The sequence below is a fragment of the Sapajus apella genome, unplaced genomic scaffold, assembly GCF_009761245.1.
Source record: "Sapajus apella isolate SASKATOON/1434 unplaced genomic scaffold, GSC_monkey_1.0 scaffold6, whole genome shotgun sequence".
In the NCBI taxonomy this organism is placed as follows: domain Eukaryota; kingdom Metazoa; phylum Chordata; class Mammalia; order Primates; family Cebidae; genus Sapajus; species Sapajus apella.
In genome coordinates this window covers 32,537,096-32,564,024 of record NW_022436946.1, presented here as the reverse complement: position 1 = coordinate 32,564,024, position 26,929 = coordinate 32,537,096, and the positions used below count along the sequence as shown (strand labels likewise).

General features: G+C 38.1%; 1 protein-coding gene across 4 annotated transcripts in view; it reads right to left on the bottom strand.

Moving 5' to 3' along the window:
- The window catches only part of ROS1 (ROS proto-oncogene 1, receptor tyrosine kinase), a 139,920-nt gene that overhangs the window by 16,226 nt on the left and 96,765 nt on the right, over window positions 1-26,929 (bottom strand). For 3 of the 4 annotated variants that reach the window (XM_032274959.1, XM_032274956.1, XM_032274957.1), the window contains exons 33-42: window positions 22,675-22,792; window positions 19,560-19,750; window positions 17,586-17,669; window positions 14,524-14,659; window positions 13,163-13,325; window positions 11,490-11,554; window positions 10,450-10,579; window positions 3,847-3,944; window positions 2,922-3,122; window positions 1,650-1,784 (exon numbers count right to left, since the gene is read on the bottom strand). In XM_032274959.1, coding sequence (XP_032130850.1) covers window positions 1,650-1,784; window positions 2,922-3,122; window positions 3,847-3,944; window positions 10,450-10,579; window positions 11,490-11,554; window positions 13,163-13,325; window positions 14,524-14,659; window positions 17,586-17,669; window positions 19,560-19,750; window positions 22,675-22,792 — 1,321 coding nt within the window. Of the gene's footprint in view, window positions 1-1,649; window positions 1,785-2,921; window positions 3,123-3,846; window positions 3,945-10,449; window positions 10,580-11,489; window positions 11,555-13,162; window positions 13,326-14,523; window positions 14,660-17,237; window positions 17,670-19,559; window positions 19,751-22,674; window positions 22,793-26,929 lie in introns of those variants that run through there. The other variant, XM_032274958.1, reaches the window with a different exon arrangement.

The following is a 26,929-nucleotide window of genomic DNA, read 5'->3' as shown; positions in this document are numbered from 1 at the left end:
CTCCTTCTAGTTGCATTTTTGATACCTTTAGATTGAGCAAAGTTCAACATGTCTACATTTTGCTGCTCCAAAATACAGCAATTTGTTATTAACCTCCCTGCCCCAAACAAAATCATCAAACATATAAGTCATAATTGATAGTTTAGTGATCAGTCTCTAAGGAGCCTATCCAAAAATATTGCATGATTGTGATGAGGCACATTAACCCTTGGGGAGAGAGTAGAATAAGCCAGATAACATTCTAACAGCATAAGGAAAATCTTGTGCAACTGAAATTCTGGCAAAAATTCTGAGTGTCTGACATGTAAGAGATGCAAAACAGTGATCAGTTTGTAAGTATTTAGTTAAAATTTATTTTGTATTTAGGTATCCTGGGCTTTTTTCTTAAGCCTTACATGAAAGGTTTTCAAATTTTTTTATAATTTATTATCCTTAATTTATATAATTTTCCTCAAAATAATTATGAATCATTTTTTAGGCACTATTTCCAACTTTGGTCAGATGCGTGTGCATCTGATCTCCCTATAAATATCCCAGAGACTATTAAGCTAAATCAGAACAAGCAGTGATTCCAATCGTCTTCTAGCTGGAAGATTTAAATCATACAAAAACATTCACCAGTACAACATCCAACTAAGGTGCCCAGCTCTTAATCATCTTTTGGCTCAAGTCAGAATAATCCTCTAAATAACACAGCATAGTCAAGGCAGTACAACCATGGTGTGCATCCACATACTGCTAATTCCTTTTGCACTTGTCTGTACCACACAGTTTAGCACTTTATTACATGTTGGCTTGGCATCCGACTGCTCCGTGTGGGTGTCTTTTCATTCAAAACACATTCTAAGATGCTGAAGAGCTGGGTCCCTAGTTTAAACACCTCTGTAATCCATACAATCCTTGGCATACTATACTGCATGTACAGAGTTCATACTTCTTTGCTCTTTTAGAAACTTCTTGGATAAGACAATTCTTGGAAAAAGTTGTCAAGACTCAATATTTCTGCTGAGGTTTTCCACAAGGAGGCAGATTAATACTCAGAATAAAAACTTTTTTCCTTATAATTTGATTCAAAGTCACTCACTCTTCTGAGAAATCACTATTAGAATTCAGTAATGGCCAGGATTCAGTAAAGTTACAATACTTAGTCATTTTTTTAAGCTCATAAACAGATTATAACCTGCATAACTTTTAGTAATACTATTCCCTACCAGTCAGTATCAGCTATATCAACAAAGGCAATCCAACTTTTAAACAATATATTCCTATTTAGTAGAATCTTTTAATATGTAGATTAAGATACTAGTCAAATCAGATCTCCCAAAATAAAAGGTGTATGTGTGTGTATACTCTCTCTCTCTCTCACACACACAGAACACTTTTATTTATTAGAATTCACTTAACCAGAAGTATAAAAATATTATATTCTCCAAAATTTTGTTTCTCAGTGAAATATCATGTGTAATACAAATAAAAAGAAATAATGTATTCATAAACTGACAAAATGAATTTCTATTTTATGTGAAATATACAAACATATAAATTCCAATTTTTATTTTAACAATTTAACAAACGATACCAAGAGACCAAAGATTGTATGTGCACATGTTTTTGTTTTGGGGGTGGTTATGGTAACATAATTAACTTACAGATCATCAGGACAATTTCTTGGTGGCTCCAGTCTCCCTCCTGTTTGCACATAGTTTAAAACATCAAGGTTGGAATGAGCTGGATAAGGCTGATGACCAAGAGTTAAAATCTCCCAAACCAGAATTCCAAAAGACCTAAGAATATTAGAGGGTTTTCTTTAATTATACTTATTACAAACACCAGGCTTATAGTAGTTTCTCCAACAACATTTTTCCTGGGGCTAGCAGGGTCTACTTTATTGGGGTATTATTGGCCTCATAAAAGGCAAATGGGAGATATAAAAGCAGGCTGACCTTAAGAAAAAGTAGAACAAGACACTGCGTGTAAGAAAATACTTCAAAGGTGACAGGATGATAGGAAGGCTTGGAGGAAGCACATATGTGCACACAGACAGAGACACAGACTCATATGCATGCTCACATATATGCACATCCACACACGCACACACAGAAACAGACACACAGGCACATGCATGCACACACACATGCATGCACACATACATACATACATGTATACACACACTCATAGTCTGTTTCTCTCCCTGTCTGAAACCTCTCTTTAGGCCTCCATTATCTTAGACTTTCAGAACAACGACATGCAGACACACATAAGGGTGAGCACAAAAGCATTTCAGCATTTTCTTTCTAAGTTTGCAGGGGATACGGTGCCAGTAAACATTGAGAGGGAAGGCATGACTAAAAATTGGCAGCACTGAGACATTTTGTTTCATCCCTAATTTTGCCTAGGGCCAGCCCAACTTAAAAGTCATTGAACAAACCTTTACATTTTGAGCCGTTCTATTCAAAAGTTGGGAGTCAACAAACAAAAATAAGGGGTGTTATTCAAATAATAAAGAGATGTCCAAATCTCCCCAGTGTCCTAATCTTTTTGGAATCCATGATTTAAAGTTTACAATAAATTAATGACCAAACATTCGCAAATAGCGGTCATTTGGGCACACACTTGGACATTAATTCCTAAGTACTAATTCCTATTAGTCATATGCTTTTACAACTTTGGAATGTAATAAAATATTTAAATTAAATGTATCTATTTAATAACAAAACTAATTCAGGGAGGAGCATGAACTACTGAGACCCAGGAATAGTCCCACCATGATCACCAACTCTCACTTTAGCTTGAGGCAAATCACTTCATGTCTCTGATCATCTGTTTTCTCACATTAAAAAAGCATGATTAGATGTCCTTTTAAAATCCCCTCTAAGGTCTGATGATTCTGTCAGCATTACTCTGTGTCCCATTAAACTTACCATACATCAGAGTGAGTAGTGAAGATTCCATCCATCAAACTTTCTGGAGCCATCCACCGAACAGGGAGCAGGCCTTCCCCTCTCTTTCTATAGTAATCATTTTTATAGATGTCCCTGGCGAGTCCAAAGTCCCCAATCTTCACTATCCGTGGACTGGTATAGTCTTTCACAGAAACAAGACAATTTCGAGCTGCCAGATCCCTATGGCAGAAGTTATGTTTAATAAAATAATAACAATAAAATTCCGGAAATCAAATAGGCAACCCTAGTAGGTCTGTAAAGAAGAGAGGCTTTTTTTTCCTTTAAGTTTTGGGATACATGTGCTGAACGTGACGTTTGTTATATAGGTCTACATGTGCCATGGTAGTTTGCTGCACCTATCAACCCGTCATCTAGATTTAAAGCCCCACATGTATTAGATATTTGTCCTAAGTTCTCCCTCTCCTGGCCCTCCACCCCTGACAGGCCCTGGTGTGTGATATCCTCTCCCTGAATCCATGTGTTCTCATTGTTCAGCTCCCATTTATGAGTGAAAACTTGTGGTGTTTGGTTTTCTGTTCCTGTGTTAGTTTGCTAAAGATAATGGTTTCTGGCTTCATCCATGTTCCTGCAAAGGACATGAACTCATTTGTCATTTATGGCTACATAGTATTCCATGGTGTATATGTGCCACATTTTCTTTATCCAGTCTATCACTGATGGGCATTTGGGTTGGTTACAAGTGTTTACTATTGTAAACAGTGCTGCAATAAACACATGTGCATGTGTCTTTATAGTAGAATGATTTATAAAAGAGACATTTAATTAAAATTATTGCTATTTTGAAGGAATTAAAATGTTTAATTATCTTGTGTGCTTTACCCACACTACAGGTAACTCTTGTGCCAATATTCATAATAACCCTGTATCCAGAAGAGAACTGTACCTGTGAATGAAGTGCATCTGCTCCAAGTAGACACAGCCTTTTGAAATATCTACACACAGGTCTATCAGGTCAACCAAGGTGAGTAAAGGACCATAAAACTGTAAGAAATGAAGGAAAAATTATAGGTGGTTTTCTAGTTTGCATGAAATATATACATGTATGTGTGAATATAAGTAAATACATGTATATGCTTATACATATATGTATCTGATATTTTAAAGGGATTTTTAGTTATAGTTATAAGAATTCAAACATAGAGGAAAACAAGCTTATGTTTTCTATGCAAATATATATAAATAAATGATGGCTATGTTTAGGAAGTAGAGGCAATATGGAATTTTCACTGGAGAGACCTCCTCCAAGTGTCAGGTCAGACAGATCAAGATGTGAAATCTAGTTCTGCTACTTACTAATTGTGTGAACTTGCTAAAGTTACTTAACTCACTAAGCAAATTTCTCATATGTAAAATGGGCAATAATACTGACCTTGCAAGACTCAAGTAAGTTACATAATATGGTTGGTAGAACACAAGCACTTAACAGTTGCTGCTCTCGTAAGTAGCAATAATGATCACTTATTTAGTGCTAGTTGGTTTAATTACTGACCCAATGGCACTCTTGTTTCGCCAGTCATGACAATGGGCTTGTTTCTCATACAAGCCCCATATAAATTGTTAGCAATACCCTATTTTAAGGTTCCAAATTACTCCTCTCATCTAAGAGAGCCAGTACAAATATACACTTGAGCCTGTACTGGTTGCAATGATTTCTAGGTGAAAAAAAGCCAGTTGAAGTTTTTATTAGTACCATATGAGGAAATTCAAAGTTCCTGCCCTGAAGCTATATTCTACACTGTCTGTCTCTTTCCATAGCCCTGCAATTACCCTGGTTCAAGCCTTTGTCATCCCTAATCTGATGGATTCAAAAATTTCCCATGTCTCCAGCCTCCTTTGCTTTCATTAGCTTGCTTTGTTGTGACCCACTTCCTGTGGAGTCAATTATAAATTCCTGAGCACAGCCTCCACAGCACCCTCAGGCTGCACCAGCCTCTCTCCAAGTCTACCAATTTCCGATTGTTTCTCCTCTCTCAGTCTGTGCTTCAGTTACGCTGGTCCACTTGCAGTTCCTTATACCTACTCTGCATTTCTCAGCCTGTCTTCTTTATTCCTGCTATCATTTTTTCTCCTGGAATGTCCTCCTGTTTCCTGATTTCTATGTGCAGCATTAGCTGAGTATCTCAAATGATTCCCAACCTCCAAGTTCCTCAATTTCTTAAAAACAAATGCTCTTAAGTGCTGTTCTCCCTACCTCCCCTGAGAAGTTTATCTCTTGCCCCCAAACTAGAAATAATCCTGATGATCTGGGCTCACTATTGCCATGATCCTGCTCAACCACCCTACAGCTAATAACTAGGCTCTGACCTTACTCCCAAAGCAATGCCCCTCCAACCTTATTCAGGTCCACTCTCTCATTGCCTGTATCTGAGTCTCTGCTGGATGTCTTGAGTGGTTCACTGGTTCCTGTGTAAATGGAACCCTCCTCTGCTCTTGGCAAAATCTACTCTACCTGTGAAGACTTTCTCTAGGCCTGGGGTCTTAATCCCGAATTTCATTCTGGTGGCTAGTGCCCTGTTCCCTGCTGACAGATTTTCGTAATGCTGCCTGCCTGCTTGGATCTCTGACTATTCCCTCCTTCTGATATCCCATGTGTCAGCCTGTTGGGATACCTCATCACTCCATGTTGGGTTTCCTTGACTGTAGATGCTACCCTGGACTTACCACCTGTTATCTCTTGTTAAACACTTCAGACATATTAAACTTTGATTTCAGTCTATCCCTAGTCAAAGCCTTTCATAACTCAGTGGGAAAGTATAGTTCAGCTACTGTTCTACTTCCTGCTTTGGTTGTGTCTGTATCAGAAGACCTCTTCCATGAAGCCCCTCAGCTTTCCTCAGTTGAAAATCATGTCTCCTTCCTCTGGGCTTCTGCAGTATATTCTCCACTGCACTCTAATGAGTCCACCTACTTCCTACTTTAAGTGGATTATTTATGTGTGACTTACATCTCTACCATGTAGCAAGTCCCTTAAGTGCAAGAGCCACATCCTTCACTGCTATATAGTAAACACCCAGCAAAAATTTAGTGAACTGAATTTTATCTGGAAGGCAGCACATTTACTGAGTACTCGTATTTGACAGTTTTTTGTTTGTTTGTTTGTTTTGTTTTTTCTATCTTAATACAATCCTTTTAACAAAAGTTAAGGCCAGGTGTGATAACTCACACCTGTAACACCAGCAGTTTGGGGAGCCAAAGCAGGCAGATCACTTGAGGCCAGAGTTCGAGACCAGCCTGGCCAACATGGTGAAACCTCACCTCTACTAAAAAAAAAAAAATATATATATATATATATATATATGCACACACACAAAAATTATCTGGGCATGGCAGCACATGTCTGTAGTCCCAGCTTCTCAGGAGGCTGAGGCAGGAGAATTGCTTGGACCTGGGAGGCAGAGGTTGCAGCTAGCTGAGGTCATGCCAGTGTACTTCAACGTGGGCCACAGAGCAAGACTCTGTCTTAAAAAATGTGACAAGGAGACTTAGGAAGACTTTGATTAAATATTCCATTTGTTGATGAAGAAACTGAATCCTCAAAGCAAAGGACTAGACTAAGCTTTCTGGGCCTAGTTGCAGTCAATTCTTAGGCATTCAACCCAAGTAAACAGTCCTTGAATGCAGGGAGAGAGAGAAAAGGTCTTCTGCTGGTTCTTCTGGTATGGTGCCTCTGAGCATCCCATGTGGAGAGATGCTGGCCTCAAATGAACTCTGCATGAGGGCGAGCATTTGTGGTGGCTCCCGTAGGCCTCGGGCCCTCATTCTGCCTCAGCACCTAATGACATCTCTGTGGTTGCAGTGATGGAGACAAAGCCCTGAAAGCTGTCTTTGGCAGCCACCAGGAAAGGCTGTGGAACAACTGGAGTGCATTTGAGAACCAATCTTTATAAACATCAGGATCCTGGATGAATCAAAATGATTTGGAAAAAATAGATCCATGTGTTTTTCAGTCCATCCTTTTTCATCCTCTCTTTTCTTACACCTAGCCCCACCACAAAACAAGACAAATCTACAGATTAAATTTATTGTTTAGATGAGAGACTGAATGTGTGCATGTTAAGTTCCACTATTTCCCCAAACCTTACTAACATGGCAGTACAGGGAAAGTTTTCATAATTTCACAAGGGCAAATCAAATGTCAGGAGAACTGACATGGCAGACAAAGCATTCTAGAAGAGGGAAAGCAAATGGAGGAGTGGCAATTTAGCAGAGCCAAGAGAGGTGAAAGTTGACTGCCTACAGAAAATAGAGACAAGAATTGAGCTGTTTTTCACTACGGAACCCCATAAAGTCTGCAGAATGGGAGGCAGCAGGCATCCCTGAATACAGGGATAAGAAGAAGGACTGAAAGCAAGAAGAATGTTTAGGTTATTTAAGGCCTAACTGAATCATAGATTCCTTTACCACAGATGAAGTCTTTTGTCTATAGGAAACAAACAGATAACAGAAATCTGAACCAAAATAAGTCCAAGTTCAGAGATACTACACTACCAGTCACACTGAGGCACTGTGCTGAAATGGGGAGAATTAAAATTCAGTGACAGTCCACATACTGAGACTTGAGACCTCCAGCCCCCTCTAAATGCCCTGAGTTGATGTAGCAGGCATTTACTGCCTAGAGAAGAAATGAGCAATTTTCTCCCAGGCTGAATTGGCATATGTCAAGGAAGAGATTCAGTTACTGACACTGGAGGACCCCCAGGGGAAGAGCAGGGTCCCACCTAACACCAAAAGGAAGCTTCCTTGGACACATAGCTTCCTTGGACCATCATTTTGTAAGGCTCATGATTAAATATGAAACCAGCCAAGAATACTGAACTTTTGAGAAGGATTTTCACATCAAATCAGATTCCAAAACAAAGAGGAACAAGGAAGCCAAGACAATTCAGGAAGCAAATTAACACTTTTTGAAAAAACATAATTAATATCCTAAAAAAAGATGAGCACAATTTTGCATCTGTGAACAAAACCAGAATATTATTTTAAAATGCAGTCAAAATACAAACAAGTCTGTGAAGAATAAAAATATATTAACAAAAATTTTTAATTCTATAAAAAGATCACGGGACAAAGTTGAGGAATCAATAAAAATAGAAAGCAAAATGACAAAAGCTAGAGCATAGAAGAGAGCAGATAATAGAATAAGAGGATGAAACAAAGCAATCAATTATAACAGGATTTCTGGAACAGAGAAATAGAAGGAATAAGGAATTTTATTCATTATCAAAGAAACAATGAAAAAAAAAATCCTGGAACTGAAGGGAATGATTAGCAAAGTAACTGTTACTTTTCTTATAAGCACTCTTATAAGTGAACAGTACCACAGATAAAACTTTCCTCAAATTTTTGAAGTGGAGGAGGCAAAAAACAGACTACTGATAATAAGTTCAGGAACCAGAATGGCTAAAGAATTCTTATTGGCAGTTGTAGAAGCTAAGAAACAAAGATGTAATGGCTTTGTCTGTTAGATGAAGAGTTTTCCAGCCAGGCGCAGTGGCTCACGCCTGTAATCCTAACACTTTGGGAGGATGAGATGGGTGGATCACGAGGTCAGGAGTTTAAGACCAGCCTAGCCAACATGGTGAAGCCCCATCTCTACAAAAATACAAAAATTAGCCAGACACCTGTAGTCCCAGCTACTTGGGAGATTGAGGCAGGAGAATTGCTTGAACCTGGGAGGCAAAGGTTGCAGTGAGCCAAGATTGCACCACTGCACTTCAGCCTGGGTGACAGAGCAAGACTTTATTTAAAAAAAAAAAAAAAAAAGTAGCCATTCAGTCACTTTCTGTCACAGGGAATTGCTTGAACCAGGGAGGAGGAGGTTGCAGTAAGCCAAGATCGTGCCACTGCACTCCAGCCTGGGAAACAGAGCAAGAAGTTTTTGTCTTAAAAAAAAAAAAAAAGGTTTCAATGTAAAAGTCTAGTCAAATTATCAATGAAGTGTGAGGGAAAAATAAAGGACATTTTCTCAAAAATTTTTTTAAAAAGCAGATTTTTGCTGCACATGCATACTTTCTCATACTTTCTCTTTTCTAAAACAAATAGACAAAAAGTCATGAGATACAAGGAAAAAGCCCCACATGGACAAGAGCTGAGGGAAATTCCCAGGGTAAATGTGAAGGAAACCCTACAACAGCAGCTGTGTAGCTACCCTAGAGCACAAGCATGCACACTGTTTCCAGGAAGGAAGTGTCCAAGAAAAAATTAAGTACTGGATAATCTGATATTGTTAACCATATTGAGAAAAGTGTTACAATTCAGTCAAGGAGTTTACGTATATAAAAAATCAAAATTAAAAAAAGAGGTATTTATTAAACTAGCCCAAGGAAAAAAAACTTACAATAATAACACTTGGGTAATTCAACTCCAAAAAATAATAATAATAACTAAGTAGTTCTAATAATGCAAACCTGGAAGGATGGTTTATCTGCAAATTGTGATAACTGTCGGAAGATGGGGCAAGCAAAGTTTTCCTGTGTGTAGCATGGTGGGGGTTGGACAGGTGTATTATGAGGATGTCTAAAAGAGTTAAATCCTCTTCTTCCATAGTGGGCAATTTACCCTAAATTGAAAAATCAACATGTGTCAGTATGAGCAGACTATTTAGGAACTTGGCAGTAAATACCAGAATATATGTGCTGGCCTGAGAGGTAGGAATGAGGCAGTGCACGGGGCTTCTGTTTTTCACTATATACTTTGTCACACATTTTAAATTTTTAGCCATATGATGTTTACTGTGATAGAAAAATAAATGTTTTAAATCCACCAGATTTAAACTTTGGTGACTTGCCTTATTTCAAGTGTTTTCATCTAAGGTATAAAGTAGGTTCCCGCAGGCAGTCACCCCTGGCCCTGTCAGCTATTCCATGGTATTTTCAGGGCTCATAATATGCCACCCACTGCTCCAGGTACCAGGGATACAAGAGAAGAAGGACTGTGGCTGCGTCTTGCAGACAGAGCTTGTTAGCATGGATGTAGGGAAAGATTTGAAATCAAGGAACTAGATGGGTGGCGTAGGGGAGGATATATAAAATCAAGGGCTCTGTTTGGGGCAAAATATGTTTGAGAGGCCTACTAAAATCCAAATAGATATGTCAACTACAGAGGGACATACAAGTCTGTACTCAGTAAATACATCAGGACTGGAAATATATAATTTGGGACAGACAGGCATATAGATTAAGTATAGAGATATGGCTTTCCAACTCCACATGATCCCTGTGCTCCAGAAAAACGTGATTCTGGCAACGAGGGTCTTATTCTCCCATTAAATACTAAAAGCAGGCTCAAGCTCACATGATCAGAAAATGCCAGAATGTTGACCAAGGATTCTGATTGTCAAAATCTAACATGAAGGAAATAGAAAAAATTTTGGCCGTAGAAGTCTTCTAAGGTTTTACCACTGCAGTCTATTAAATTTAAAGAAAATTAATAAGGAATTATAGGGCATTTGCAGTATGAAACCAATATTTAGATCCCAGCTGCCTACCGTTGCCATGCGTGCTTTACGCAAATAGGTAAGAAGGTCTCCTCCTTCCATCAGTTCCAAGATAATGTATTGGGGTTCATTCAGCAGACAAACTCCAAGCTGCTTCAGAATGTTGGGATGATTAAACCTGCTGAAAGGTGGAAAGACACAGGATGATGTGACAGAGGCAAGAGTCCTAGCCCCTTGGACTCTTTATGGGGCACAGCAATTCTTTATCAATAGTTTCCTTCAAAACCCCTGACTGTCTCTAACGCTTCCTTTTCCAAATACTGGTTTGTGTGCTTACCTTAGGAGGTAATATGGCAACCCCTAGTGGCCGTGAGTATGGATAAAATAGGTTGGTTTTTAGAAGAAATAACATTTGTATTAAGCATATTTTGGAAAAGAAAGCAATTTTGACTAGTAGTCTCCCTGAAAAGATATTGTAAAACATTGTGCCTTGGGTCATTACAGGCATGAAATATATCCTCCCCCTTTCAGGAAAACAACTCAGCAATGCAGGTTTGGCTAAACACTTTTCTCAAGACATTAAGCCAAGTAAGTCCTAACCTAATACTTGGAACGCAGAGCTTGAGACCCAATCAACCACTGCCTCAAGTCTTCCCTTTAAGATGTGACTGAGCAGTTTTTATGACCATAAACTCAAAGTTGCAGACAGCTTTACTAAGACAAGGGATATTTTCATTGACATTATAGCATTTGAGAGAGCTCTTTCTTACCGGGTATACTTGGCCGTTATCACACATTTAGATGAACACAAGCATGTCAAAAGCCAAACAGCTTCAGAAGTCACTTGCAAAACATTCTCCTTGTTGAAGATAAAAGAAAGGAGAACCTTTTGCTTGAGAAGTACCTATACCCAGGCTTAGAAAATTGACTTCTATAGACTACTTGCTCTGCAGATGTAGTTCCATTTAAATGTTTGAACCATGTTTGTTTTCGGCATGATCTGTTATGTCGGGTCATTTTGAATGTTAAAAATAAGTCAAGCAGACTTAAAACTTCTCACCCATATCAAGAGAAAATTATTTCAGAACTACCTCATTAGATGTGCCTCTTTCAGAAATTCAATCTTCTCCTGGTCTGTGGAACCCTTCTTCAAAGTCTGTGCAACATGAAAACAAGTCAGGAATCAGTATAGCAAACATTTCTGTGAGCTCAGTGAGTTAATGGAGGTTGTTCTGTTTGTTTTATAATATCTACCCTGAAAGCTGGAAACAGATCTTAGATAAAGCATGTACATGCATTATGTAAACCTTTCAAATGTTACCTCCTGTTATTGCTAGTAGAAGAATAGGCAAGATAAAAAGGTCTAGTAATATTTACACAATGTTCCTCCAAAAGGTAGAAATTTTAAGAGACCAAGTTTTGTTGTTTAGGCCAATTTCTTAATTTTCAAAATGTTCTTCTCAATACGTTTCCCATCTCCTTGCGTTCAATTTATTTCTTGGAGGTAAGGTTCCCAGTCCCAAGCAATTGATCAAAGCTAACAATGAAAACTGCGTTCTGAAATTCTCCAGCCTCCATTGGAAACTGGGGTGGTCATATAACTCAGTGATGGTCAATGGTATATAAGAGAAAAACTGCTGAGGCAGGGAGGGAGCTTTGAAGACTTTTGCCTTCCTGCTCATGTGCATTTCCCACCATCTTTCCCCCTCTCCCTGGCCTGTATGAAAATGTGATGCTTGCCTCTTTGGCAGCCGTCTTGGAACAATGAGGCAGCAAGCATGAACAATAGCCAAGATAATTTCCGAGATACTGGCTCTGACCTGACACGCTATCCTGAACCAAAGCCAGCAGTCATCTTGTTATGTGAGGAGTAAACATTTGTTTAAAACAGTGAAGGTGAGAGTAAGTTAAAGAACTTTTGAATTACATCATTTGGAAGCAGAGAGAATTTTGCCAACTTTTTTAGTTGTATAGCTCACCCTGAAAGCAATATATTTCTAAAAAGCAGAGATCAGGATACTGTTCAATGACGTAAAAGATTCATCCTCCCTTTATCAAAGGAAAGTTTTACAAAAATATAACAGTATATCCAGTGCTTCCTTAAAAATACATTAAATATATCATGATAAATAATCATGTAGTCCAAGACTGACAAACTACAGCCTGTGGGCCAAATCCAGACTGTTACCTCTTTTTGTGTACCTCTGATCTGAAAATGGCTTTTTCATTTTTAAATGGTTGAAAAAGTCAAAAGAATACTATTATTTCATAACACATGAAAATGATATGAAATTCGAATTTTAGTGTTAATAAATAAAGTTTTATTGGTACATAGCTACACTCACTTATTTACATATTGTCTATGACAATACAACGGCAGAGTCTGTATGGCCAGCAAGCCTAAAATATTTACTATCTGCCCATTTAAGAAAAGGTTTGCTAACCCTTGGTCTAGTACCCTAAGAATGTGTTTTACAGCTCCGGTTCTCTTATGGCATGTTTGAAGGAAAATGATTGTCTGATAGGTCTTAGCTAATTAGTAGCCTTAGAGGTAATGCAAACCCTGGAGATTGTTGATTACAGACAGTGTTCCTATGTAGGAAATGCTTCTTTAAAATGTGATTTCTATAATATGGATAGGCTTCGACATTCTACCAGTGCTCTTTTCAACAAAGAGCGCTCAATTTTTATTATAATTATACCCATGTCTGTCCTTGTAGACATGGGGATATAATGTCTCAAGGAGTTCTAAGATCCACACTACCTTCACTGCTACTTTGATTTCGCCACTTCCAACTCCTAAGATGTCCACTGCTGTTCCTTCATACACTTCTCCAAAGGCTCCACTTCCCAGCAAGAGACGCAGAGTCAGTTTTTCCCGAGGGAAGGCAGGAAGATTTTCAATCTCCTCTTGCGTTGGAAGAGTACTGTAAAATAGCAACATTTTTGTCTCCCCACCCTCCACATATATAGGGTATACAAATTTGTGTAGGTATCGGTAATTGTGTTTGAGAGAGACAGAAATATCTCATGGCTTTGCAGCACTGTGTGTTCTATGTGACATGGTGATGTGGAGCTTTGTGTTCCTAATATACTTTCCTATACTACCACCCTTTACCCAAACAGAGCATGATAGCCCACTTAATTCTGATAAAAACGTACATGTGTATGCATTGTCTCAAGACTTTTATTGTTACTTGTTGTGTCAAAATTAGTAGATATTAACTTCTTCAGATTACCAATTTGTGTAAAATCTATTGCAAATTAGCACAAATGCATCCGGGTTTATAAGGTTTTCTTTTAACTATTTGACACATGTGACATCTTATATAAAACAAAATTTACTATGACCAAAAAATATCACCCCCATCACCATAAGGTTAACTTTTAGAAAGTCAAGTTTCTCACTGGGAACACTACAAGGTGGGGGAAAGCTGCTATATTAAAAATGCTTTCAATTTTGAATACAGAATCTTGAGTAGCAGATATTTGCTCAAAGGAAAGTTACCTCTAAACACTTGATTTAGATTACCTTTGTATCTACTTCAAATCCTTTGTTTTTACACCTTGCATTATACATTTCTGAAAGCAAGGCCTATGACCATGTAATTCCTTTTTGCATTGATCCTAATATAATAAACCTTTGCATAAGACACTTGAATATTTTCCTTAATTATGATGACAACAAAAGTTCAAAACTCATCTGTCTTAAGAAGGTTTTGTGGGCAATCATCATACACCTTCTGAAATGGAGTAAGTCTGACTTAAGGCTGACCACGTACACAAGGTTCCTGAAACTCCTCTCCTCTCAAACACTGCCCCCAGGAGAACCAACCATGTTATCATCTATTCTGGTCAAAGTAGCATTTTTCTCCTTCTTTCATTTGTTTTTGAGCTACATGATAAAACACTGAAAAATAATGGACTTTTCTATATTTTTCTTATAACCACATAATTTGCCATCCATTCCACATTTGAGAGTGGAAGAGGAAGTTATTAATAATGATGCCAGAAAAATGGGTATAAACCATCACAGTCCTGGGAAAGGTGGAATTCATAGGCACTCTCGTTGCTTTTGCCCACCCTTTGCCTAGGTGCTCCATAATGATGGCCAAAGCTACGTACTGTATTGCATAGCAGGCATTAGCCAGGCCTACTCCGGCTGCCAGACCTCGCAGTTCAGCCAACTCTTGGTCTTCGTTTACAAGCACTGTTGGTCCTTCCCTGGCGCTTTTTTGATTCTTTAATCTTCTATGCCAGGCTATAGAGAAAAAAATGACATAATTTACAAAGTAAAATATTGCTTCTCTATTTCTTTGCAAATGTTAACAGTGCATTTTAAATGTTTTTATGTAAGAACATTATTGATAGAAGAGTTATAGAAGTTTTCATAATTTGATTTTAAAATATGCTCATAAAAAACTAATTAAATCCCAGTCAAAAGCACACAAATCATACTACATCACTTTTAATCTCACTTCTTAAAGTTTAATGTATTTCTTACTGTTATAAACAAATTAAAGTATCTTAATATTAAAACTAATTTGTCAAAATCACCCCTAAACTTGAGCCAAAATAAAAAAAAACAGACACGATTATTAGTGAAACAAATTCATTTTTGAGTTCAGTCATATCCAGGTTATACTCCTCAGTAGAAAAGGAAATGCTTTCAGTGTAATGGCAATTTTTTTTTGGCAGAGTACAAGAGTGTATATCTTTGTTGTTCATATATGCACATTCAAATATGTAGAAAAAAGTATCAGAAAGAAGCTTACCAAATGTTAGCAGTTGCCTGCCCTAGTTTTAGAATCATGAGTGATTTGTATTGTCTTCTTTATATCATAAGCAGTATTAGTTTTATAAAAAAGAAAATGTTATTTTTTAATATTAAAATATAATTATGCCAATAAGATTATTCATCTGTACTGGAATATTGGCCCAGAAGTTGAAAATAGCAAGCATGCTTTGAGAGATGATCATTAAAATTTAAACTTAATTCCACAGTAGCTTCCGCACTCAAGAAATTAAAGTTTTATTCACATGAAATTCAATTTGAGGGACTACACAATGAAAGATCACAAGTACCTTTACTAAATTAATTTTTCATACTTGAAACATTCTCACCACCTTGCTTCACTTTTAAGTGCCCAGTGTAAGCCCACATCCTCAATGATGCCTTCTGAAACCTCTGCAACTTCTGCTGATCTTTCATATCTGAACTTCAAAGACCAGTTGTGCCTCTCCATGAGCGCTCACCCTATGCACTGTCTTGTTTATTTCATCTACTATTGTCTTTTGTTATTATTTAACACATATCTTGCTATTTATCTTTCCACACAGGCATGTCTTACCTCCCTCATTAAATGGCAAGCTCCTGAGGCCAACAGCTGTATTTTACAGGCTTACATTTCCCTCTACTCCCAGCAGAAGCAGAAGACTAATGTTGTACATTAGATATGACCACTCAGGAGCAAAAGCCGTCGACACTCATTTTTAAAACTGTCTTAATTTTATAAGTATAACCGTTGAGTGCCCTCAGCATGATACAAATTTTAAAATAATTGAGACTTTCTGTTATTTTAATGACTCAATCTTTTCTCATGCACACACACACTCTTACTAGTAAAACCACATGCACTGCTGCTAAAAGCAAAGAACTGAATTAGCTTAGCTAGACTCAAAAATTTGTGAATTTTCAAACAGGAATAAAGACCTTTAAGTCCTGAGAAAGTCAGAAATCCATAGGATGTCTTGGAAGCACAATAGGTTGTCTGAAACTATCCCATGTTCATCCACTAGAGTTATGGGTTTAAACAATGATGCTGTACAATAAAGCAAGCAAAGGTCAGCCGAGGGATTCTTCATGTAATACTCCTTCCCAGTAGGAAAGCAGACAAGCAGTCAAGCCTATATGCCAACTGCCAAATATACTGCAGTCATATGCGTAATTCTGGAGGGGCTGGCTTAGTGGCACAAACATCAGCTGTGCAATACTTAGACTCTCTGGAACCACAGGTTAAAATCCTGGCAGGGTCAGCTGAAATTTTTAGCTTTCCAAGTTTGCTGAAGCAGTTTCACATATTGTCTGGGTAGAACCTTTGAAAAAAAGATCTCAAATTAAGCTTCAAAGTGCTCTCATATAGACTGTGACTCCAATCAGCTTGCAGAAAAAAAAATAAAGATTTAGAACACAGTAAAGTGTTGGCTTTCTTTATCCTGAGAATTCAACTTTATGTTTGTGACTTTTCTATCAACTTTCCCTTGTGGCTTACTCTTATTTGTGAACAAAATAAGCCACAACTTTCTTAATATGTATTTGAGTGTTCTTTTCTGGTAAGAATCATGCCCTTCTTTTAATGATTCAGTGTGTTGGGAACTCTCAATATTAGCAATAGACAAGGGACCATATATCTTATAAGCCAAACCTGGACAGTTTGAGGACTGAAAGAAAATGTTATTAACATTTGTGCTGAAACTGAAATAAACAAGAATGTATGATCACAATGATAACTAAAAGTCCAATACTTGACCATTCCTTTGAGGTTGTCACTGCATTTTATCATCATTAAAGTAAATCTTCTTATTAAAAAATAGCTTTTGTCTACCTCACCTAATTTTTCTGCTTTCCTGGTCATTTGTAAATGAGCAGGGATTTGAAATAAGAAAATCAGATGTCTGAAAGCAAGAGTGGATCCAACAAGCCAGAAATGGATCTTCTGCCACAGAGGCCTTACTCATTCCAAACCAGCCTGTCTGCTTAGAAACCAAAACTATCCCAACCAAAGATTGTCACTGGCCTCCCATTAATCCTACACTTTTTTCCGTACCCAGGGTTATTTTTCTTTTATTTATTTCAAACTATAAGCCACAAAACATTTGTATACAGCCAATCAGAAATAAATAACATTTTAAAGAAAGCTAAAAGTTGGTGCCCTTGTAAGTAGTTTTATCTAAAGTATACCATGAAATGCACATATATATTTTTTATAAAATAGTTATGCCTAGATCAGAAAACAATTCACAGAGGTTTGTAGTTATGAATGTATAACCAAAGGTAAACTTGTAAATTTTATTAACTTAATCAGGTAATCTTTCATGTGGGAAGTTAGATCAACTAAGAGATAAATCAATCAGGTGTGATTAAGTAAACAGTTTGTTGCTTATTTTTAAAATTCGATTATACTTACCAAAGGTCAGTGAGATTGTAACAATCAGAAATATTCCAACTATAATAGTAAGTATGAAACTTGTTTCTGGTATCCAAAAATCATCTAATGACAAAAATGAGAAAAAGAAATTAATTCACAGATTAAAGCTAAGTAGCCCCAGTTCTACCTAGGCACACAGAGTAATATGGCAGAGCTAGCTACTACTGGATTTTTGCAAGCCAGTTGTTTGCTAGACAGTTGGTAGCTTGAAAGCATCCATACAGAGAATATTTATGCCACGTGAAATCAAAATCAAGGTGTTTTTGTTGTTGTTGTTGTTTTGTTTTTTCAGAGAGTAGTTTTACCAACAAACTACTGGAATATACCCACTCAATCTTCTATTTTAAAATCACTGAGGACACACATGTGTATCTTTTTAATATATTTAGAGCCAAGAAATCTCAGTCTTCATATCAAAATTGTTGGCATTATTATTTTTTATAATATCTTCATACATATTCAATTTCATGGATATTAAACTGAGGAATAAACATGGTAATTTCCCTTAGGTAGTTTCAGTTGTGTAGAGGAAACAAACATGTAGGCCAGAGTCTGGCAAACTGTGGCATGAGGACCAAATCTGGCTATAGCCTGATTTTGTACCCCCTATTAGTGAATAAGTTTTATATTTTTAAAGTGTTATTTGTAAGAAGGAGAAAGAGGAGAAGAAGAAAAGGAAAAAAAGAACAGAGATCAGATGTAGCCTGCAAAGTCTAACATATTTAATATTTGGTTCTTTTCAGAAAAAGTTTGCTGAGCTGGGAAGCAGACCTCTGTATACAACTAACTATGGACAACTAACTATAATACAAATAAGAATGATTCTGTAGACAACTAACTGTAATACAAATCAGAATGATTCTGTAAACAAGTAACTCTAATACAAATAAGAATAATATAAGTTTTATATAGCATGTGAGTGTATAAAATGCAATAATTCATTTGACTAAGGAGCATCAGTTAAGCATTATGATAGGTTCATTTAAGTCTTGAAGGATGAGAAGAATTTCAATTGGCAGAAAACGAAGAAAAGGAAATCCCAGCTAAGGAGCATAGGGTAGGTGGTAGGGACCTGTATTCTAGGCTGAGGCAAACACAAGGCCAAAGAGCAAGTGACATAAAAGCTTTTTACCAGTCTGATGTGGCTACAGCACAGACATAAATATTGGAAAAGATAGGCCACAATTGGAGGACAAATTATGGGAGAGCTTACATGCCACAAAGAAGTTTGTAGTTGATTTGGAAAGCAGTGAATGGAGAGCCATTGTGGGTATTTCAGAAAGGGGTTAAGTAATCCAGCTTGTGCTTCAACTAGACTTAATTGTCAGCAGTGTGAGTAAGCCAAGGGCACAGGCAAGAAACGACAACTTAAATTAAGAAAGCCAAAGTGGAAAGAGGAAGATAAGAACTCATCAGAGAGAAATCAAGATGGTAAAATCAATAGGACTTGATTACTGAGTACAGGGAAAAAATCACATGTGGCACTGAGATTTCCTGCCTATGTGATTAGAAAGACAATATATAATAAACTAAAATGAGATACACAGTGGAAGAGGTAGCTGTTGGAGAAGAAACAAAGGTCTTAGGCCTGTTGCGTATGATGTGAGAGTGGGTAATGAGGCTGGTATAATGTGAATAGAAAAACAAGTCTGCATAGAACAGATTGTGAACAGCCTTGGAAGCCTAGTTATGAGCATGGAATTGATGCAGCAGGAATTAAGGGGAGAGCTAATTATTATTGGGGAGAAAAATGACATGATGATAATATGTTTTGGAAAGATCACATCACATGAATGGAATACTTTAATAGTTTGGATAATAAGATATAAATATGTGTGTATACACACACACACATATTTAGTCACTGCTTATTGCTAATGTTAAGAACTTACTGATATTTACTACTGAACCTTTAAGTAATAAGCTAGCGTGTAGGCAGACATGGTAACATACCTCCAACTAATATAATATTCTCACTGATTCCACTATATTCACCAAACCCTAGATTATTCGCAGCTACTACTCTGAACTGAAATATTCCTTTCAGATTTTTGGACTTCCATGTGCAAATGCTGCTGCAGGATCCATTAAATATCATCTTCCACCTTAAATTTTGGTTCTGTGAATTATTTGAAGTACCCTTTCTGCAAAAGAAACAGTAAAATGGTAAGTATAGAACATGTACAAGACAACATACATGTTATTTCTAGTTGTTCATACATCTTCTTGGTGACTGAACTACAGAGAGTGTCCTTTGGCACACTTAATCCTTGACCTCATTCCTCTCCTGTAATCTGGCTACAGAACACAGCGTGGTTTTATAGTGATCCTAGTGAGGCCTGGAGCCAACCAACTCAGCCCACCGAGAAAGCTGTGAATGATCAGTGGTCAGGAGGGGGCTGAACATCTTTTTCCTACTAATTGCACAAGTAAACTTTCTTCAGAATTCCAAACCTATAAGACAATTATTCCATGATTTTTAACTGGGAAGTTTCCGTTTTCTTAATTTTCAGTCTTTTACATTATTTGTAGTTTACCTACACCATAATGGATAACATATAGAATACAAAATTGATAAGGAAGATGTGACAGTTCAGCTACCAAAGTTATCATTATATCTGAGATTCTGAGGTTTGTTGCTTTCTTTTATATTGACCTACACCCTACCTCAAAGTCAATCCAATTGTTTTTTATATGAAACATGGAAAGACCACAAGGGCTGGGTTCGAAACACGTAACTGGAATGACTGTTTACAGAATCATCAAAGGCAAGCTCAAATCTTCCATTTATGTCTTCTCCAACAGTGAGGAACATTTCAGGTCTTAAACTTTTCAGACCTGGCACCAATAGTTTCAGGATTTGGCACCAATCCACAGTAAGCTTGGGATACATGAGAGAATCTGGTTCTGTTCCTATGAATTGGCTCATTCTTCTGAAGACCAACAGTGAGGACTGGCCCTTATAGTAGGCAGAGAAAGGGTAAGAACATGAGGAGCAACAGGACAGCAGAGTTGGTCACAGCTGTTCCCAGGAGCTGAGGGTCCCTCTAAAGACCATCCTGAGCAAAGCATTAGGACGGAGTGTTTTTACACATTTTGTGAAGTCTCACGTTCAGCACTGGCAATTTCATTGTTTAACCAAACAACTCTGATCCAAAAGAAAGAGACCCTTAAGAATTTGTGAGGTGGCTTTACACAGTGGCCATTGAGAAAAGAAAGAAGAATTTTTATATCGGTTGAGCACCTTTTATTTACAACATACTGTACTGAGGCTTTACATAATGTTGTTTCAATTCACTAAGTCCACAACAACCTAAAGAGATGAATAGATATTATCAGCTCCATTTTACAGATGAGGAAACATAAGTTCAAAAAAGGAAAAGAACAAGGACTTAAACATCGTTCGTGTACTGGATAGAGTCGTGTCCTTCCAAAATTCATGCCCACTCAGATTATTTTATGTGACCTTGTTTGGAAATAAGATCTTGACAAACGTAATCAAGTTAAGATGAAATCATACTAGTTTACGGTGGACCCTAATCCAATGACTGGGGCTCTTATAAGAAGAGGGAAATTTAGACACAAAGAACACCTTGTGATGAAGGAGGTGATGGTAAGGGTGATGCATCTACAAGCCAGGGAATACCAAGGACAGCCAGCAGACGCCAGAAACTAGGAGGCAAAGATGGATTCTTCCCTAGGACCATCAGAACAAGCACAGTCCTGCTGATACCTTGGTTTCAGACTCCTAACCTCCAGAGCTGTAAGAATAAATGTCTTCTGTTTCAAGCCACCCAGTTGGTGGTCCTTTGTTGTGGCAGCCCTAGAAACTAATAAGGTTTATTCAACTCCCAAGTTCATGCCCTTGGCACTTACACTACCCTGTCAGTGAGTACACAGAGTCTAACTAGAGTGTCCTGACTGAAGGACTTATTTTGAGATACTGAACTTACAACAATCATTTAGTCATCCCATAGTCCACATCCTGACAGTGGAGACCTGGGGCAAGATGAATGCAGAGTACTTGATAGAGTCATTTTAGTTACACTTAAGGTGTTACTCAGATAACACACTAAAGAGGCCTTAGCAAAAATCTGATGTGTGACTTGACTGATGAACATAATTACAGTCACAAGCCACCAAGATAATTCTGTGGGTCAAAATGTATTTCACTCTGCATGAAAAGAAGTAACAGAAACTTCAAGGAGGTTTCTAGAAATATGGCCAAGGGAATTCTCTAGTATGAACAGGAACATTTTTTAAGGTTATGGGAATGCCAGAGCCAGATGAAGCAAAAATAGATCTAAAGATCAAGGTGCCAGGACTATAATTATGGAAGTGACTTTTGTCCTTGGAACTTCTTAAAAGATGGTTTCATAGTCCTGTGAGAGAAGTGTCTTTGGAATTTGGAATTCTCCCCTCAAGTTGGCATGAAATCAGTCCTTCTGAGCCAGTTATGGTTCACTGTGCTCCCCGTACTGGCCAGGTCTAAGGCTGTTCATCAGTGGCTGGTTTTCATCGGTGGTGTGTTTTCAGTCCCTGCAAACACATGGCAAACTACAGCCTTCACAATGAACAGAGAATCCTGTGTGACCTATACGATTCAGACCAGTTCAGAACTTGACCTAATTTTATAGTATGAAAAATATCTACTTCATTGCCAATTCTCACTAGAGAGTATTCACCTTGCTAAAGCAAATTATCTTCAGAAATGTACATGCCGTCATCATTTAACATTAAACATCAGCTAAGCTTTTTAAACAAAACTGATATTAAGTAAATATTGGCTGCATAAGCCTATGATCAAACAATTTCCGTAAAGTGTCAATGAGCAGTTACAGATTTCTGAGAATGCTGTGATCTGTTTTATAGTTAGCGTGCCAAGACCAACCTCTAGGAATTGAGCAAAGAACATAATGATGCATGTTATGCATCATTTAGGTCCTTAAACAAAAGGTCTTTGTGTTTCTATATAAACACATTTTCATAAATAGTGTTACTTTAGATCACTTTATAATTAACTGCTTAGTTCTTTATAGTTTACAAAGTACTTTGCAAACACACATACCTTATCTCAAGGATATAGTATATAATCCTACTTCCATTATCTTCAGCTTTCTCCCACTGTATTGAATTTTTATTCCCTTCTAGTGATTTGGGAATGCCTGGTTTACTTGGGACTCCAGCTTTCGGAAAAAAAAAAAAAAAAGAAAGAAAACATTGATTGATATGTTTGAAGTATTAATCTTCTGCATCGAAATCTTTCTACAGAATATGTTAAGGGGAAAAATAAATAACATTAAAGAAATATTCATAGAGGTGGGGCCAAAGAAGCAACTGCATTCAGAGGCTCCCATTGAAAAAAATGTAAGTGTGGGAATCCTTCACTAGCAACAAAGGTATCCAGATTCTCTCATCAAAATTGACTAGAAGGCTAGCATGAGCCACAGAGAGAAGGGAGAGCAGTGTGGTGCAGGAGCGGCCCACCTGAGAGCCACATGGGGAAGGGGAACTCCCTCCCCCAGCCAAAGGAGGTGGCAAGTGAGCAGGCTACCCAGATGGGGAAACGCTATATCCATGGAACTGTGCAACCCGTGGATGGGAAGATCCCACTTGTAACCCACGCCACCGGGACCCAGCATCCCAACCATTCTTATGGCCTCTTAGCTGGAATCTGCATAAGCCTACAGAACTCCCTGGGGGAGGGGTGACCAGCACAGGCTTCTGCTGCCTGCTGTTTAAGCCCTTTGAGCTCCTTTGGGGCAGAGGCAGCAGCCAGCACTGGGACTCCCAACTGCCAAACACGCTAATTTCCTTGGATGGGGGAAATGTAGCACCCATTTCTGTAGCTCCAGGCTGCACTTTTCCCCTTCTCGAGCCAGGGAGGCTGGACAGCTTGGTCTCAAAACTTGTGCCCACACCCCAACACACCAGCTGTGGCAGTCAGCCGCCAGAGTGCCTCTTTAGGGCTAAACCTGACCAATCCTTCCTCAGTGGGTGGGGCTTCCCTGCAGGATCTCCAATAACTCCAGCCAGAGGCTCAGGGACAGAATTCAGATCTCCCTTGGCCTCAGCTCCTAGAGGGAGGGGTGGCTACACTCTCAGACTTAGCCTTTCCTCCTGGTAGTTCTGAGGAATCTGGGAAGCTCAGACAAGTGGGTTTCCCCCCAGTGAAACACACCCTCTCCACCAAGGCACAAAGTGCTTTGTTTTTTTTTTTTTTTTTTTTTTTTTTTTTTTTTTTTTTTTTTTTTTTGTGGTGACACGCGCTTGTAGTCCCAGGTACTCGGGAGGCTGAGGCAGGAGAATTGCTTGAACCCGGGAGGCAGAGGTTGCAGTGAGCCGAGGTCGCGCCACTGCATTCCAGCCTGGCGCCTGGTGACTGAGTGAGACTCTGTCTCAAAAAAAAAAAAAACAAAAACCACTAACAGTGAAAGAATAGAGATGCATAAGATTATGTATGTATTTTTTTTTTTTGAAAGGAAGAAAAAGAATTAAAAAAAAAAAAAAAAAGAAAAAGAATACAGGAAAGGAAGAAAGAGGAAGAGGAAGAGGGAGAGAGAACAGGGGTGTTGCTTTATTGCCCGGGCTAGAATGCAGTCTAAAACTGGGTATGCCTGTAATTGTGTTTAATAATAGAGACATAAAAAAAAATGAGGGAATAAATAATTAACAAGCAGCCAACCAATATTTCATTTAAACCTGTAAATACGTGTGATGTAGTACTGATAAGAGTGTATATTTTGTGTATTTAAAGTGGAGAGTTCTATGAATGTTAATTAAGTCTACTTGTTCCAGATCTGAGTTCAAGTCCTGGATATCGATGTTAACATTCTGTCTCATTGATCTATCTAATATTGATGTTGAAGTCTCCCGCTATTATTGTGTGGGGGTCCAAGTCTCTTTGTAAGTCTTATATATCTGGGTATTTCTGTATTGGGTGCATATATGTTTAGGATCTTTAGCTCTTCTTGTTACATTGATCCTTTTATCTTTATGTAATATCCTTCTTTGCTTCTTTTGATCTTTATTGCTTTGAAATCTATTTTATCAGCAAAAATTGCAACTCCTGCTTTCTATTTATTTATTTTAGCTCTCCATTTGGTTGGTAAATTTTTCACCATCCCTTTGTTTTGAGTCTTTATGTATCCTTGCATGTGAGATGGATCTGGATGTAGCATACCAATGGGTCTTGGCTTTTTTTGCCTGTCTGTGTCTTTGGATTGGGGGATTTAGTCGATTTAAATTTAAAATTAATAACAATATATGTGTGTTTGATACTGTCATTTAATGTTAGCTGGCTGTTTTGCCCGTTAGTTGATGCAATTTCTTAAATATGTTGATGTTCTTTATTTTTTGGTATTTTTTAGAAAGGCTGATACTAGTTGTTCCTTTCTATTTGTAGTGGTTCTTTCAAAAGCTCTTGTAAAGCAGGCCTGGTGGTGATGAAATCTCTGAGTGCTTGCTTGTTCACAAAAGATTTTATTTTTCCTTCGCTTATGAAGCTTAGTTTGGCTGGATGTAAAATTCTGGGTTGAAAGTTTTTTTCTTTAAGGATGTTGAATATTGGCCCCCACTCTCTTCTGGCTTGTAGGGTTTCTACTGAGAGATCTGCTGTGAGTCTGATGGGCTTCCCTTTATGGGTAACCTGACCTTTCTCTCTGGCTGCCCTCAGTATTTTCTCTTTCATTTCAACCCTGGTGAATCTGGCAATTATGTGCCTTGAGGTTGGCCTTCTTGAGGAATATTTTTGTGGTGTTCTCTGTATTTCCTGGAGTTGAATATTGTCCTGCCTAGCTAGGTTGGGAAAGTTTTCCTGAATAATATCCTGAAGCGTATTTTCCAGCTTGGATTGATTCTCTTCGTCACATTCAGGTACACCTATCAAACGTAGATTAGGTCTTTTCACATAGTCCCATATTTCTTGGAGACTTTGCTCATTCTTTTTTATCCTTTTTTCTCTAATCTTTAAGTGCTTTGTTAAAGAGGTCCTGCTCCCAGTGCCACCCAAGTGGGTGAGACCTTCCAACAGGGTTGTCAGGACACCCTATACAGAAGTGATCCTATTGGCATCAGGTTGGTGCCCCTTGAGGTTAGAGGTCCCAGAAGAAGGAGGAGACACCCATCATTGCTGCTCTCCAGCCTCCTTGAGTAACATATCCAGGCATGGGAGCAAATCAGGTGAATAAGGCCTGAAGCGAACACCCAGCAAACTGAAGCAGCCCTATAGAATAGGGACCTGACTACTGAAAGAAAAACAAACACAAAGTGACAACAACAGTATCAACAACAATAACAACAGGCTCTCCACAGAAGACCCATCTAAGGGTCTGCAGCCTCAAAGACCAAAACTAGACAAACACAAAAATGAGAAAGAATCAAAAACACAAAAGAATGCTGAAAACCCAAAAGGCCAGAGTGCCTCTTCTCCTCCAAATGATTGGACTGTCTCCATCAAGGGTGCAGAATTGAGTGGAGGATCAAATGGATGAACGACAGAAGTAGGCTTCAGAAGATGGGTAATAAAAAACTATGATGAGCTAAAGGAGCATGTTCTAATCCAATATGAAGAAGCTAAGAACCTTGATTAAATGTTAGAGGAATTGCTAACTAGAATAACCAATTTAGAGAGGAACATAAACGACCTGATAGAGCTGAAAAACACAGTATGAAAACTTCATAATGCATACACAAGTATCAACAGCTGAATCGACCAAGTGGAATAAAAGATATCAGAGTTGAACACCACCTTACTGAAATAAGACATGAAGACAAGAATGGGGGAAAATGAATGAAAAGGAATGAACAAAGCCTCCAAGAAATATCAGATTTCATAAAAAGACTGAACCTACGATTGACTGGAGTATCAGAAGGAGATGGAGAAAATGGAAACGACCTGGAAAACACACTTCAGGATGTTATTCAGGAGAATTTCCCCAACCTAGCAAGACAGGCCAACATGCAAATTCAGCAAACACAGAAAACACCATTAAGATACCTCATGAGAAGATCAACCCCAAGACACATAATCATCAGATTCTCTAAGGTTGAAATCAAGGAAAAACTGTTAAGGGCAGCAAGAGAGAAAGGCCAGGTCGTCTACAAAGGGAAGCCCATCAAACTGACAGTGGACCTCCCAACAGAAACCTTACAAGCCAGAAGATACTGGAGGCCAATATTCAACACCCCTAAAGAAAAGAATTTTCAACCCAGCATTTCATATCCAGCCAAAATAATTTCAAAAGTAAAGGAGAAATAAAATCCTTTCCAGACAAGCAAATCCTGAGGGAATTTATCACCACCAGGCCTGCCTTACAAGAGCC